The sequence below is a fragment of the Cyprinus carpio genome, chromosome B25 (genome assembly GCF_018340385.1).
Source record: "Cyprinus carpio isolate SPL01 chromosome B25, ASM1834038v1, whole genome shotgun sequence".
Lineage (NCBI taxonomy): Eukaryota > Metazoa > Chordata > Actinopteri > Cypriniformes > Cyprinidae > Cyprinus > Cyprinus carpio.
This window is the reverse complement of record NC_056621.1, coordinates 10,107,714-10,122,970: the sequence shown is the minus strand read 5'-3', so window position 1 is coordinate 10,122,970 and position 15,257 is coordinate 10,107,714. Positions and strand designations below refer to the sequence as shown.

Genomic DNA, 15,257 nt, shown 5'->3' with positions numbered 1-15,257 from the left:
GCGTTAAGCTCAGACGTGGGCTGCCTGCGAGGTGTCTGCTAGGATTTGTGCATAACACTGGGAAGCTAGAGATGCTGAAATAATCCTCAGGACAAGAAAAACAACATGCACACATACATCCATCATTCCTCCGCTCGGAATAAAGTCTCCGACTAAATGTGGGTCAGTTCAGATTAAAATGCCTTTGGAACAGCCAATTAAAAGTGTGTTATATGACCTTGTGCACTGAATCTGGGATCAGAGATGCTTAATGAGATATTAATTAGTCTTGTTTTTAACTCTTGCCACTCTTGATTAAATAGATTTTTTTTCTTTACCCATTGAAAGTAGTTGATTGTTGTAAGTCAAGATCTGCTAAGGAGTAATTAAATGTAACAAATTATGTAAAAAAGTATTATCTTTTATTGGAAAATTAAACAACATTTTATCAATCTTTAATAGTTGTTTTAAAGGGATAGTTCACCCCAAAATAAAAATTATGATTTATTCACACTCAAGCTATCCTAGGTGTATATGACTTCTTTCAGACAAATACAATTGGAGTTATATTTAAAAATGTCATGGCTCTTTCAAGCTTTATAATGGCAGTCAATGGCTGTTAAGATTTAGAAGTCCAATAAAGTGTATCTATCGATCATAAAAAGTGCTCCACATGGTTAATAAAGGCCTTCTGAAGAGAAGCAATGCATGCCACTCTCTCCTGAACGTACGGATGACAGTTAGCGGAAGCTAGAGATTACAGTTTATAAAGATTTAAATATTAATATTTTTCTTACACATATGCATTGCTTCTCTTCAGAAGGCCTTTATTAACCATGTGGAGCACTTTTTTATGCACTTTATTGGACGTCAAATTTTTAACAGCCATTCACTGCTATTATAATGCTTGGAAGAGCCAGGAAGTTTTTTTTCCAGGAAGTTCCCTAACTTTGATTGTATTTGTCTGAAAGAAGTAAGTCATACACCCAAGATGACTTGAGGGTGAGTAAATCATGGGATAATTTTCATTTTTGGGTGAACTATCCCTTTAATCTTTTAAACAACTGAGAAGAAATTTATTCTCATGTGCGTTATGTGTTAGGTACGTTAGCCTCTGACAGACAGCATGTTGAAGCCGCTCACTCAGGTTGCTATTTTCTCCTTTTTGGAAAGTGATGATGTAGTCAAAACATCTGGTAGTGTGGGTTTTCCTTGTAATGCGTGTACTCCCTGGACCTCTACTTCTCGTAAATACTAGTGTGTTGCGTTTTCTGACAGACAAAATGTTACATTCAGCTGTCGCAAATTCATTTATTTTTGAAAATATTTATTTATTACATTTTTTTTTTTACCAGGAAAGGAAAGGTTTTGATGAACAGAGTTGTTTTTAATTGTCTCTTAAAACCAGAACCTTTTATTTAAACATAAAAATGCAGATCCTGTTAAAAAAATACTTTTCAAACTATCATTACTCCATAGCAGATTTGGACTCAACTACTGTTTAGATGTTATAAACAATCCAGGCCTCTCAAGAGATCCATTTCAGGTCATTGGTTATTAGGACAAGACCGGCTTGCACCTTCTGAGACTGTTTGCTGAAATTGTTGTTTTTCTGTTCTTGTAGGAACATGACATTGAAACCCCTTATGGGATGTTGCATGTGGTGATCCGCGGGGCTCCCAAGGGCAACAAGCCAGCTATCCTGACCTACCATGATGTTGGGCTCAACCGTAAGTAAACAGAGTTTGTGTGTGTGTGTGTGTGTGTGTGTACCAAAGGTAAACTACACCCACACTGCTCTCCAATACCCCGAGCAACATGCACTGAAAGATTTCCGTCTTGGTAGGCCATCTGTCTCCAAGCATTGACCTGGTGTTAATTTCCCCATCTTAACAAACAAGAAGAGATAGTTGTGTGTTAGTGTGTGTACTTTTGCATATGTGCGTGTTCAAAGAGCAGCCCTCTGGAAGTGATGTGTGTGGGCTGTGATCAGAGCTGTACTTTGGATGCCAGCTGACTGCAGTTTATCAGTTCTGTTAACAGATTGCATGCAGTGTGAGACGAAGCTCATCTCAGGTGGCAGGTGATCTCAGCACCACATATGTGATGGAGCAAAAACTGAAGCATTTATTTTTTATTTCTTCCTCTACCCCTACCCCTGCAGACCCCCCCCCCCCCTTTATTTTTTTGGAAAAGTACACCAAAAAATACAAATGGTCAAAAAGGCAAACACAATTATGGATTGGAGATTAGTAGTACAAACGAGCTTTATCTTTTTTTTTTTTTTATATTTAAGTTATATATTTATTTATATTATATACATTTGTATTTATGTATTTATATTTTATTGATTTATAATACTTATAATATTTACAAACATGGCTCTCTTGGAGATTAGTGCATACTACACACTAACTTGAACTTGAGCTTATAGTTTTTGTATTTTATAGTTATATTTACATTAATATTTAAAATATATTGATTATTAATATAATATAAATAATGTGTTAATTTAAAATAACGTATGTATTTTTTATTATATATATTTATATTTACTTATGTTGTTTACAAATATGGCTACTATTGGAGGTTAGTAGCTTGAACATGAGCTTAAGCTTATGTATTTATTTTTATTACATTTGATTATATAAATTACATATTACATAAATTGATAAACACACACACACACACACACACACACACACACTCATATTAGGCCAATGTATATAAAATGTATGTAATTTATATAAATTATTAAAATAGTGATGTATATATATCTATTGATACTGAATTTATGTATTTATATCAATTTATAATAGGCAAGTTGAAATATAAAAAAATACAATGTTGTGTGTGTGTATGTAATATAATGTATTTATTAAAATATGATGTATTTATATCAATTTATAATAGGCAAGTTGAATTAGTAAGTTATACAGGGTTATATAACAAAATAAGACATATACAAATTTAAAAAATATTAATAATTAATATTATACAATTCGTACATATAAGAATTTTAATCATAATTAATATTATACAATTCGTACATATAAGAATTTTAATCATTTGTTAATTGTAACTGTTTTTTACTTAAACACTGTTAATAATTAATATTATACAATTCGTACATATAAGAATTTTAATCATTTGTTAATTGTAACTGTTTTTTACTTGTAGCTATATTAAAGAAGAATGAATGTCTAATCAAGAAACACATTTGTAGAACAAAGGCTGTCGAGTTGCTTTTGACCTTGATATTAAATTCCACATTCTGCCAATGTGATGGAATTAAATGACTCGTAACCTTGGCCAAGATCTCATCACATCAATCACAGCATGGCTTTCCTTTCCTCTACTTCTTATTTTTTTCTTCCTCTTTCCTCCTAATCTCCTTCTCCCTCTATCTATCCATTCCACATTATCTAGCCCTGAAGTGTGTTATTGTCTGCTGGTTCTTATTCCTATGCAGTGCACGCACATGAGAGAGAAAATATGTAGGTCACAAAAACATACCCATCATGCAGTGATGGGGAGGGGAGCGGGGAAGGTCAGCACTGCGGCATAGAGTAGCTCTGACTCCGCTGCGGATACATGTATTAGTATGCATGGCCATCCTCCATCACAAAACATGACTCAGTGGGCGAGAGAGAGAGCAAGCGAGTGACATAGACCACCGAAAGGAGACACTGGCTTATATAAAAAATGCAAAGTGAGCAATACAGCTGGGAGGCAATGGGAAAAAATTGGGTCACTTAATATAGGGTAGAGAAGCTTGGATATGATTCATGCCACAATGCAGCACCTTTAAATCGGCAAGTCTTTTTTGGTTCAAGACCATGAGAAAGGTCATTTTTATATTATTCTATTTTATTTTATTTTATTTTATATTCTGCAGCACACAAGTTATATGGGCGACTTTCCAAAATTTCTACTTTTGTACTCCATGGAATAGGTAACAGCATATGGGTTTGGAACGACATACGGATGAGTCAGTGTTTTGGGTGATGTTTTCCTTTAAATTGCTTGAAGACCTGCCAAAACACCATTTGATGATGATTTGGGAGATGGCATGAATTAAAATGAGATCTTAGTGACGCTTGAGCAGTTAGCTAGAACACTGAAGTTGTTTTGTTTCTTTATTTCACGATCTAAATAGGCCAATGATTTTGGCATGAGAGATGAGCGGACAGAGAACACGATTTACTGAACTGCCCCAAATTTGAATTGTTCTTTTATAGTCGGTAATGTTATAAAACGTTTGATGTTACGAAAGGAGATCCAGTGGAATCTGGGATAACAATGTATTATACAGTATATGGTTGTTGGAGAAGTACCATGTAAATACCACGAACACTGTATAAAACACGATATTCATTCTGTTAACATCTGATATCATTTTACCAAGGTAACAACGCGATACGTTTTTGTTTCTACAATGTCTCGCTCTCTTTCTCTGAGCAGATAAGCTGTGCTTCAACACCTTCTTCCACAATGAAGACATGCAGGAGATCACTAAGCATTTTGTGGTGTGCCACGTAGATGCCCCAGGCCAGCACATTGGTGCCCCCCAGATGCCACAAGGGTAAGATGAACACACACATAAATATATACACCAGTATTTGCCATTTTACTAACCCTACTGAAAAAAAGGTTAATGGATTGAATTATATGGTCTGGTAAATTGTTGACTTCTATTGGAGGCATGTTAAAACTACTAATGGAATATGGCCCAAAAACATTTTTAATTGTTAAGAGTTGATGGTTTGTAATGGTCTAGGCCTATATGCAGTCAAAACCATTAGACCTTTTGTTTTTTTTACAGCGGGGTATAGGCTATATACAGTCAGTCAGAAAACAATAATAGGCCTATAGCTACAAGACTACCGTGCATTACTGCACTTATAACAAGGCTATCTACCAAATAAATTATAACATGGACATGAAATATTGATTTGAGTAGAAATTGTGTTAAAATCTTACCTTAAAATCTTTAAAAAAGTGCCGGCCTAGCAACAAGACGAGCACCGCTTCTATACAGTAAAATGACTAACGTTAGACCTCTGAGGTGATTTTCACTACAGTCGATAACTGAAACACAAGATGGCGCCAGTTGCGTTTGAATGAAACAAAAGCGCGCGAGTCTGATGAAACAGTCTATGGATGAAAGTAGCACAGTTTGTGGTTACGGATGAGTGGACTATGTAAACATTTATGTGTACTACAAGATGGCGAATATCTAAGCGTTGAATGCCCCGAATGACCAATCAGAATCAAGTATTCCAGAGAGCCACTTGAGATATCATTTAGGCCTATAATACCTTTATTTTTTTATTATTAATTTTTTTTTTATCATGTTATTCCTAGATATCAGTATCCCACAATGGATCAGCTAGCTGGGATGCTTCCTAGTGTGGTGCAGCACTTTGGGTGAGTATGGTTGGGTTATACTCTAAATCATGGGCTGTGATGATAATGTAATCGAATGATAATCCATTCCTTTAAATTCCTAGCTTCAAGAGCATTGTTGGAATTGGAGTGGGGGCTGGTGCCTACATCCTAGCCAAGTTTGCGGTTAGTTAATCTCAGCCTTTTAATGTATGCTGGTCAAGATTTTTTATTTTTTTTTATTTACATTCAGTGCAATTCAGTTGTGCTCTCTACTTGTAGCTGATTTTCCCTGATCTTGTGGAGGGTCTGGTTCTACTCAACATTGACCCCAATGGGAAAGGATGGATCGACTGGGCCGCCACAAAATTGTCAGGACTCACCAGTACTTTACCAGACACTGTCCTGGCCCACCTCTTCAGCCAGGTACAATATTAATCTACATTCCTTATGTTTCACTGTAGATACATACAGTCAGGGGTGTCGGACTGGGGGTAAAACCAGTACTGATTACCAGGGCGCCAAAGGAAGAGAGGGCCCTTGAAAAGTCTGGAATATATTTTATTTTACCTGGATATTTTCATGGGGGGGTGGGGGGGGGCATGGGGGCCCATCAGGACTGCCTATGCATAGGGCCCGGGATCTTGTGCAAGGCCCTGCATACAGTCACCTTTAAAAATAAATTTCAAGGCTTAAAATTGATTTCAGTGTATGCATTCATTTCAAGGGCATTCAACATAAAAAAAAGTTAGCTACTTTTTCAATTTTAAAATAATAAATGCATATCAAAGATTAAATTTTTAAAATGTTCAATTGAATTTTCAAGCTAAATATTTAGCTAACATAACATTCACTGTATTACAGGAGGAGCTTATGAGCAACACAGAAGTTGTCCAGACTTACCGCCAACAGATCAACAACACCATCAACCAGTTCAACCTACAGCTTTTCTGGAACATGTACAACAGGTAACTGTCCTCTACCTCTTTTTAAATATAAAACGCGTTGTAATGCTGAGTACATAATGCAAATGAGTAAAAAAAAAAAAAAAAAAAAAATATTATATATTATATATATAAATTATTGTATAAAAAAAAAAAAAAAAAATTATATATATAACTTGATTTAAAATGAGAATTTTCTTTTTTTCCACAGCCGCAGGGATTTGGAAATGAACCGCAGTGGCTCTGTGCTAAATGCTAAGACCCTGAGGTAAGAACTAAGTTAATTAGAATATGTTTAGTCTCATTTACATGCCTGTGTGATAAGACAGAAGTCTGAAATCTCTTTCTTGCAGGTGCCCAGTCATGCTGGTCGTTGGTGACAATGCTCCGGCTGAGGAAGGCGTGGTGGGTCTTTGTTCCACTTTTGTGCCTGATATTTAAGAGGGAAACTTATTTGATCATCTTTTTCTCATCCTTCACATTTTTGTCTCTCAAGTTTTGTTCCTCCTACCAAACTTTTTCTCCTATGAGTCTTTACATAAATATACACCCAAACGTGGATGTATATTGTCATTCAGAGACAAGTCAATCCGCTCAGCATTTCTCCCTTCCTCTTTCTCCGGTAGTCTCATGGGAACAGATGGCACTGGCCCCGGGGTTGATCTCCTAGGCTTTGCCAGCTTGTGTGCGTTGGATATTTTTAACTCCGCACTATGGTCCTTTAATCTAACATATGAAAGCTGGGTCAGTGCCCCATCACATCTAATCAGACACGCAGGGTGAGAGATGAGGAAAAGAGGGACACGATGAAGGAGGGGAAGAGATGGATAAGAGCGAGAGGTAAACGAAAAGAGGATGAGAGAAGAGACGGATTTGAGTAATTTAGGCCAAGTGGAGAAAGATGAAAAGGTGGGAGCAGAAGAAACAACAGAAGGATGAGGAAGAGATTAGGACGAAAAATAATAAATAAATAAAGCAAAATCATGGAAAATTAAGTGATTTAGAGCAGAAGGAGAGATCAGAAAAGCAAATACGCCACTAGTGAAACCCAATAATTCTTGTTTATTTAAATATATTCACCATTTTAGAATAATATTAACAATAGTTTCATTACTTTTGATTTTCCTTCAATTTCTGGTATAAACCATCCATATGTTAATCTATGTTTATATACATACATATGCACACACACACACACACACACACACACACACACACATAAATAAAACCCACAGGCGAATGCATCTGCGCAGCTGTCTTTCTTTAGCACTGGAATATGACTCATCTCTGCAGTACCGCAGAACTGGGTCAGACCTCAAATACACACACACACACACACACACACACACACACACACACACACACACACACACACACCACACACAACACACACACACACACACACACATATATATATATATATATATATATACACATCAATTTTTCTGCCCATCATTCAAAATACCTTCTGCAGAAGCTTCATTTTCTCCATCTCTTCTTGTACTGTTCTGTAAATGCCCCAATAAATATCTATATGTTTACAAACATTTATAAAATACAGTATAAATGTTTTCTACTCCTACTGTAGGTTGAGTGCAACTCTAAACTGGATCCAACCAACACCACATTCCTAAAGGCAAGCGAACAGACATACTGTTAAAATAGAGGACAAACTTAAACCGTTTTAGCGTGTAAAATTTCTGAAATATAACATATTTGATTTATTTCAGATGGCTGATTCCGGTGGAATGCCTCAAATAACACAGGTGAGACTGCTTGACGTGTCTGGACTCAGATTAGTCTCTGATAGTATTAAAGTGGAGACTGAACACAATACCAAAATTGTTCATTGTACAAATGTAAAATCAAATCTTTTAATTTATTAATGGATAATTATTAATTTAAAGCTTGTCAAACACTAGTTTAACAATTAAACTATGTTAAATGTTTTGAATCCTACAGCCTGGAAAACTCACAGAGGCTTTCAAGTACTTCCTGCAGGGAATGGGTTACAGTAAGTTAACAATGTTAATAATGTTTCTGGATGAATCAGAACCCCAAAGTTCAATTGATGATTCTTTCTCTTCCAAATGTAAACCGTTCCACTATGTTCAGTGTGTCCTTTCTTCTATGTGTGTCTGTTTCCCATGATGAGAGAGTTGAGAGTGTATGCAAGCAAATAAGTGTGTGTGTGTGTGGAGGTTTTGTATTTGATATAATCTGTACCCTATGTGTATTTTCCTGCCCCTTCTCAGTTGCTTATATGAAGGATCGGAGAATGAGTGGGGGGCCAGGTATTTCCTGCTTCCTGTTCACGCCTGCCCTCTTCCTCATTTAGATGACACATTTAGTCTTCTAATCCCTTGTTTGGCATTGTTTAATTACTGATATTTCCATTCATTCATTATTTAATTTACTGATCAGTGATTTTTCCTTTTCAAGGAAAAATGTGCTTTGAATGCGCTCTCATGCTCTCTGCATGGCAGTTATTTGAAACTGTACCATTGAAAACAAAATAGTAGGGTGAATACTGGTAAAGTGGGACAATGGGTAAAGTGGGACAGTTAAGCTTAATAATTTATATCTTTACATGGATATGTTTTTTTTACTAAAAATCAACACTGAGCTCATCAGTAGCAAGTATGTGATACAAAAAAAATAAAAATTATGTGGCTATGACATCACTTCCGGGGTGTGGCACATCATATTTAACAACCTTGCAGTGAACTGTGATGGTAAGTAAAATGACATAGCATTCTGAGGTAATAATGTTAAGGTTATAAAAATAAAACAACTCATGGATCATTTGTAATTGTTACATATTTTTGTTATAGGATGTAATGGTGAATCAGAATTTTTAAAAATCACATTCATATTAAATCTTCTTGGGGTTTTTTTTATGCGATTTTGACACTGTCCCAGTTTGCCAATAGCATATTGTTAAATTGGGACAGGGTATTACTGGCAACTGGGACAGCCATTCAAGTCATTCTAATGGAGGAATTGAGTTACCTTTTTATATGTCGCTCATACATAGTTAGTTAGCTAGATATTTCAACAAAGACTGACTTAAACTACGCCAGCTCTCACGCATTAACCGTGAGACACACGCAATTAACACTTTTCACACGCTCTCACGCCACACATCCATTTTCCATTTCTCACCACAGAAAAATCGCGAAGCAAAGAGGACACGGAGACCGACAGACTAGACAGAGCGGGTTACTTATGATATAAAAAAAAAATTCTGCTCTCAGATTCTGTCACTTTTATTACGAAAATTCAAACAATAAATACCGTTTTTGGCGCTTGTAAAATGTGACGTGACAGATCCCTATAGCGCCACGTGACCCCGATCATCCTCTACTAGCTAATAGTAAATAAACATGAATGAATAATGTTATATTTTTACATATTTCAGAATCCAATGTCAGAAAAAGAGGACAGGGAGAAAGGAGATAAGGAAAGCAAAAGAATAGGCTAGGTCAGAAGCCAGGGCAAAAAGTTAAACCAATGGAGTGAGGATAGGATGAAGGGTGCGATTATGGAGTATAGGGAGCAGGTGGAGACAGGGCAGGCTCCTCAACTTCGCATGATTGCACGTGCATGGAATGTGCCAAAAAGCACCCTCCAGCGGAGGGTCAAGAATCATGTACAAGGCTACAAGCATGCTTCGGGTCGCAAACCAGTCTTACCTAAAGAGAGTGAGGCAGAGTTGGTTAAGATGATCAAGACCCTTTCCAAGAGAGGTTTCCCACTTAGAAGAAAGGAGATCCAGTTGCTTGCCTACCAATACGCACAAGCAAACAACTTGCCTGGATTTTCAGAAAAAAAAAAAAGAGGGCTGAGCAGTACTGGTTTGAAAATTTTATGCGCCGAAATCCTGACCTCAGCCAAAGGAAACCGGAGGCCCTCTCTGCTGCAAGAGCAGCAGGGATTAACCCCACAGCAATTGAGAAATGGTTCCAGCAGTATCAAGATCTTCTTACTGAGCTGGGAATCAAGGATGTGCCTTCCCACATTTGGAATTGCGATGAGACAGGAATGCAGGACCATTTTCTATCAGCCACTGTGATTTCAGAGGTGGGGAGTGCTTGCTACGAGATCACGTCAGGCGAAAAGGGGGAGACGACAACAGCTTTGGCCAGCTTTAATGCTGCAGGGGACTACGGTCCTCTCTTGGTCATCTTCAAAGCCAAGAGGCTAAAAGCAGAGTGGCTTTATAATGTTACTCCCAACACAGTAGTGAAGGTGTCCGATAATGGCTGGATAACAACTGAGCTGTTTTTGGATTAGGGGGAAGCAATTCGTGAACATGCTCCCTAAGGATGACCTCAGACCACATGTGCTGCTGCTGGACGGCCACACCAGTCATGTATTCAACATTGATTTCCTGAGGCTCATGCAGTCACACAGGGTACATGTGGTGTGCTATCCTTCCCACACCACCCACTGTCTGCAACCAGCCGACAAGTCCCTCTTCAAGTCCCTGAAACATCATTGGAATGAGGAGGGAAGGAGCTTCATGCGGCTAACAGGAGGGAGAAAGCTCCTTAAGGGGGAGTTTTTTTTCCTTGTTTGGGAGGGCATGGAGGAGGGCAAGCACAGTCCAGACTGCCCAAGCTGGCTTCAGGGGGGACTGGGATGTACCCAGTAAATCCCATGGCTATACACCCCAATGTGTATGAGCCAAGTCTGACCACCGAAAGGCCACTGGAGCCTGAAGGAAGTGCACAGGAACATGAAAATCTGGAATTTGCCAGAGATCCCTGATAGGATTGGGGCAGAAGTGGCTGTTGGGGAGGATGCCACTAACACAGGCCAAGAAGAGGTGTTAGAGGGAGTGTCTTTTGCCACACTAATCCCAATTCCAAAGAGAGAGAGAGGCAAGATGAGAAAGAGGTCCAAACCACCCTCTTACCACCTAACCAGTGATGAACATTTTTCATACATTGCCTCAAAAAAACAAACAAAGCCTACCAAAAAAAAACAAAAAACCAAAAACAAGAAAGATGGAGGGTACAAGCTCGGATGGCCAGGACATTTGCAATATTTGTAAAGCCAAATTTGGTGATGCAAATGATCCAAAGAAGACAGAGGACTGGATCATGTGCATTGTTTGCGAGGGACTGGTTCCATGAGACGTGTGGCGAGGAGAATCGCCTCATTGAAGACGGGGAGGCGTTCACTGCACTGGCTGTATTGACGTGGTAGATTAACCTACCATACAGAAATTAAATTAAGCCTGTGTGCAATCAATTAATTCCTACAAGAAGAGATGTTAATGAAGGTTATTTTTTTTTTTTTTTTTTAATTTGTATGAAATAAATTTAACCCAATATAAAATTTTGTGGGCAGGCGAGGGAGGGGGTGGGTTGAATTTGCTGTACCTGCACCCCTTCTCAAAAAAAAGTGATGTTTATATTATTGTTGTTGTTGTTTATATTGTTGTTTATATTGTTATTGTGTATTTAATTTATAAGGCCTACACTTGAATAACAACTGAATGTGTTTTAAGTGTCCCAGTTTTCCAATAAAGGTGTCCCAGTTTGACAGTAGCGCCTTGAAAAATGTGGTTTGGGGTCATTGTGTGTTTGAGGAAGAGTCATCCATTCTGTGTTTAATGTTTCTTTCTTTTTTATTGTCTATAGTATAGTAGAGCTCCTAAGCTATTTAGAATAGTATCATATGAGCGGCTAAGACATTTGGATCATAATAAAAAAGTATGCAGAATATAAATTATCAGAAAGTGTCCCACTTTACCAGTATTCACCCTAGATGAATACATGGCATGAAATGCAATTATTTATTTATTTTTTTAGCTTGGAATTATTTTAAAAAGTTATGAAACGTGCTGTTTAATGCATTCTTTTTCAGAAACCTCCCCTCTAAGAGAGCACTTGTAGGCTGGAAGATCATTTATATTTGAATTATTTATTTTTAAATACTGTAAATATGTATGTATTTTATTTATTGACATATTTATAATATTGGCATATTTTTATACAATATTTTCTTGTTTCAAAAAACTAAGTATCATTGGAACAAGTTATGTTATCAGCTTGAGGCTGAAATTATTTTCGACAAAAAGTTCAAGCATGTCATCCCTGCCTCCTCTGCAACACATCATGCAGCCTGGACAAATTTCCCTATGGATATGAAATGACTATTCATCCCTATCTCTATCTCTCCTTCTCTGTGTTTTTCTCAGTGCCTTCGGCCAGTATGACCCGTCTTGTTCGCTCGCGAACGGCCTCTCTGACCAGCGGCGGCTCTGTGGATGGTTCTCGCAACCGCGCATGCACACACTCAGATAGCAGTGAGGGTGTCGGGCAGGTCAGCCACACCATGGAAGTGTCCTGCTGAACCCTCTTGCACTGTCTCACATGCACACATTTAGAGAGACGTGGCATGGAAGGAGGGCGTGAGAAGAATGAAGGTCTCATATTGCTTTCATTGTTTCTTTCTCAGCCATTTTCTATGTCGTTTTCTCTCTGTTTTTAAGTGTTAGCCATCTTAAAGGAATAGTTGACTCAAAAATGAAAAAAATGGCATCATTTACTCACCCAAATGTCTTTAGAAACCCATATGACTTCATTTCTTCTGTAGAACACAAAATTAAATGAATATAGTCCAAGCAGCTATTTCCCATATAATGAAAGTGAATGGTGACCAAAACTGAATTTCATTTTTTTTTTTTTGTGAATTAGCTTTAGAAGACCTGAAATATCATGCACAGGTCATGTAAACCACTTTTATTATACTTGAGCACCATCCACATCCATGGTATGGAAGTGAGCAGCTTGGACATTCTGCTGAACATCTTTTGTGCTCCACAGAAGAAATAAAGCCATACAAGTTTAGAAGAACCTTAGTATGAGGTTTTCCTTTCGTGCTGAATTATTCCTTTAATCTGTAAAATGCTGTCCTTTTCGCCTTCAAAACAGTGTTTAGTTTCCCCCCAACTTTGTAACGCGGTTACTTAACGCTCTATGTGTCCGTATTCTGCACCCTTTGCTTGCTGCCTCTGGCCTTCACCTCCTCATAAGACAAAACTACAAGTCCCATCAGCCCCTGCTCTCACTCATTCCTGTCCTATGACAGTCTTTGAGGAGAAACTGATTGACTGGGTCGCAGGTAGAAGGGGTTGGTCTTGAGGAACAGCATGAAACAAAGTAAAAGAAAGAAGAAAGGAGGGTTCTTAAACCAGAGAGTGATTTATAAGTGACATTTGTAGCTCTCCCTCTCAATTTTGAGCAAAAGGAAAAAGATTGTATAGTTGAAGAGGGCGAAAATCTCTTAACCAGTAAACTGTGGCTTTCGGCTAATCATCTCAGCTCATTCAGTCGTTGGAAGTGTATGTATCACCACATACTGTAAGATACTTTTTAATATTTTTTTGCATTATTTGAGACCATAATTGGTTTTCTAATTGTAAATGTTATTAAAGCATGAAAAAATGCTTTTTAACTGTTTTTCTCCAGTAAAGTAGGAACAGAAGTTGTATGACTTGACTTGCCACTGACTTGCCTTAAAAGGTCTTTTTTTTCATGTTAGAATGCTTCATTTTACCATTCCTTTAACATTAAGCACTAATGCAGTCAAGTGCACTTTCAAATCAAGTTTCACTTCATTAAATACGAAATACCTAGTACCCTTTTAGTGTGCACTCTCTGTCATATGAAAGCGGTTTTGCCTGGGATCGGTTCTGTACGGTCTCCTTTTTTATAGACAATCAGTTTCTGACCCAAACCAAACCGGAACCGTCGACTGAGGCAGAGCCTGTGTGATAGAGTTTGCAGGTCGTTAGCGGTACAGAATTAAGGCTTCATGCTTCCTTTACAGCACCCAGCCCCGCTACAAGAATATACCAAAGCTACTGATACAAATGCACACATAAATGCACTCATACACATTTCCCAATGAGGGCTGGGTTCTGCAAGGTAACAGAGCTTTTGGGTGCGTGCATATATATATATATATATATATATATATATATATATATATATACACACACACACACACACACACACACACACACACACACACAATTCATGTACCCACATTTACATTTAGTCATTTTGCAGACACTTTTATCCAAAGCAACTTACAATTGGGGAATACATAAAGTTACTCGCATGCAACGCATGCAATACATAAAGTTACTCGTTATGCATATGACCGACACTGAAAGATTCATATGCATTCGAATCGATCCATATTCAGTGCATGCTTATTTCATAATTTACTATAGATCTGTAGATTCACATTTACTTATTTTTTGTGACCCTTGTCACATCTCCAAATTTTCATCATAGTTTGATCAATTTTTAAAGTGGTAAATGGAAACTGAAAAAATATTGTTTGCATTCCCATTTGCTCCAATAGCAAAAAAAAAAAAAAAACACAATAGGGTTTCTATGACTTTACAAATGATGAAACTCCCATTTCGTGTCCTGTTTTGTTAGAAATACCTACTGAAGTGGCAAGTTTGTTTTGTTAGAAATACTCACATAGCTACACAAACAAAAAAAAACATAGCAACAAAAACCACACCTATTTGTTAGAAATACCTACATAGCAGCAGCATGGACTTCTATTGATTTATGTACACAAACTGCAAAAAATTTTGGGAGAAAAACCCCACCTAAACAATTGCACAAATAAAAGAAATAAATGATCGAATTAATGTACAAATGAGTGAACAAATGAATGAATGAGCCAACAAACGAGTAAACTAATGAATGAACAAATTATTTGAATCAAGTTCCAGAGGTGACTGACATAAGCTGAGATCTGATTGGCTGATGCAGCTAACATGAGACTTAAGAGGGCGGAGCAACCGTTGGCTTTCCATTCCACACTCACGCTTTTCTGTCTTATTGAATGTCAGTTTTTCTGCAGCTTCCTCGAACAGGAAGTGCACAATTATAACTTTTCAGGGGT

The 15,257-nt window shown here is 37.5% G+C and overlaps 1 protein-coding gene across 8 annotated transcripts in view; it reads left to right on the top strand.

Annotated features, from left to right (window-relative positions):
- LOC109051173 (protein NDRG4-like) overlaps nucleotides 1-14,580 on the top strand; it is a 30,078-nt gene extending 15,498 nt beyond the window's left edge. For 5 of the 8 annotated variants that reach the window (XM_042753134.1, XM_042753130.1, XM_042753128.1 and 2 more), the window contains 13 exons: nucleotides 1,604-1,709; nucleotides 4,444-4,564; nucleotides 5,347-5,409; nucleotides 5,493-5,553; nucleotides 5,650-5,793; nucleotides 6,232-6,335; nucleotides 6,523-6,579; nucleotides 6,665-6,716; nucleotides 7,900-7,947; nucleotides 8,042-8,077; nucleotides 8,274-8,325; nucleotides 8,567-8,605; nucleotides 12,523-14,580. In XM_042753134.1, coding sequence (XP_042609068.1) covers nucleotides 1,604-1,709; nucleotides 4,444-4,564; nucleotides 5,347-5,409; nucleotides 5,493-5,553; nucleotides 5,650-5,793; nucleotides 6,232-6,335; nucleotides 6,523-6,579; nucleotides 6,665-6,716; nucleotides 7,900-7,947; nucleotides 8,042-8,077; nucleotides 8,274-8,325; nucleotides 8,567-8,605; nucleotides 12,523-12,677 — 1,038 coding nt within the window. In that variant the 3' untranslated portion in view covers nucleotides 12,678-14,580. The remainder of the gene's footprint in view (nucleotides 1-1,603; nucleotides 1,710-4,443; nucleotides 4,565-5,346; nucleotides 5,410-5,492; nucleotides 5,554-5,649; nucleotides 5,794-6,231; nucleotides 6,336-6,522; nucleotides 6,580-6,664; nucleotides 6,717-7,899; nucleotides 7,948-8,041; nucleotides 8,078-8,273; nucleotides 8,326-8,566; nucleotides 8,606-12,522) is intronic. The other 3 variants (XM_042753133.1, XM_042753129.1, XM_042753136.1) reach the window with 1 other exon arrangement.
- The last annotated feature ends 677 nt before the right edge of the window (nucleotides 14,581-15,257 follow it).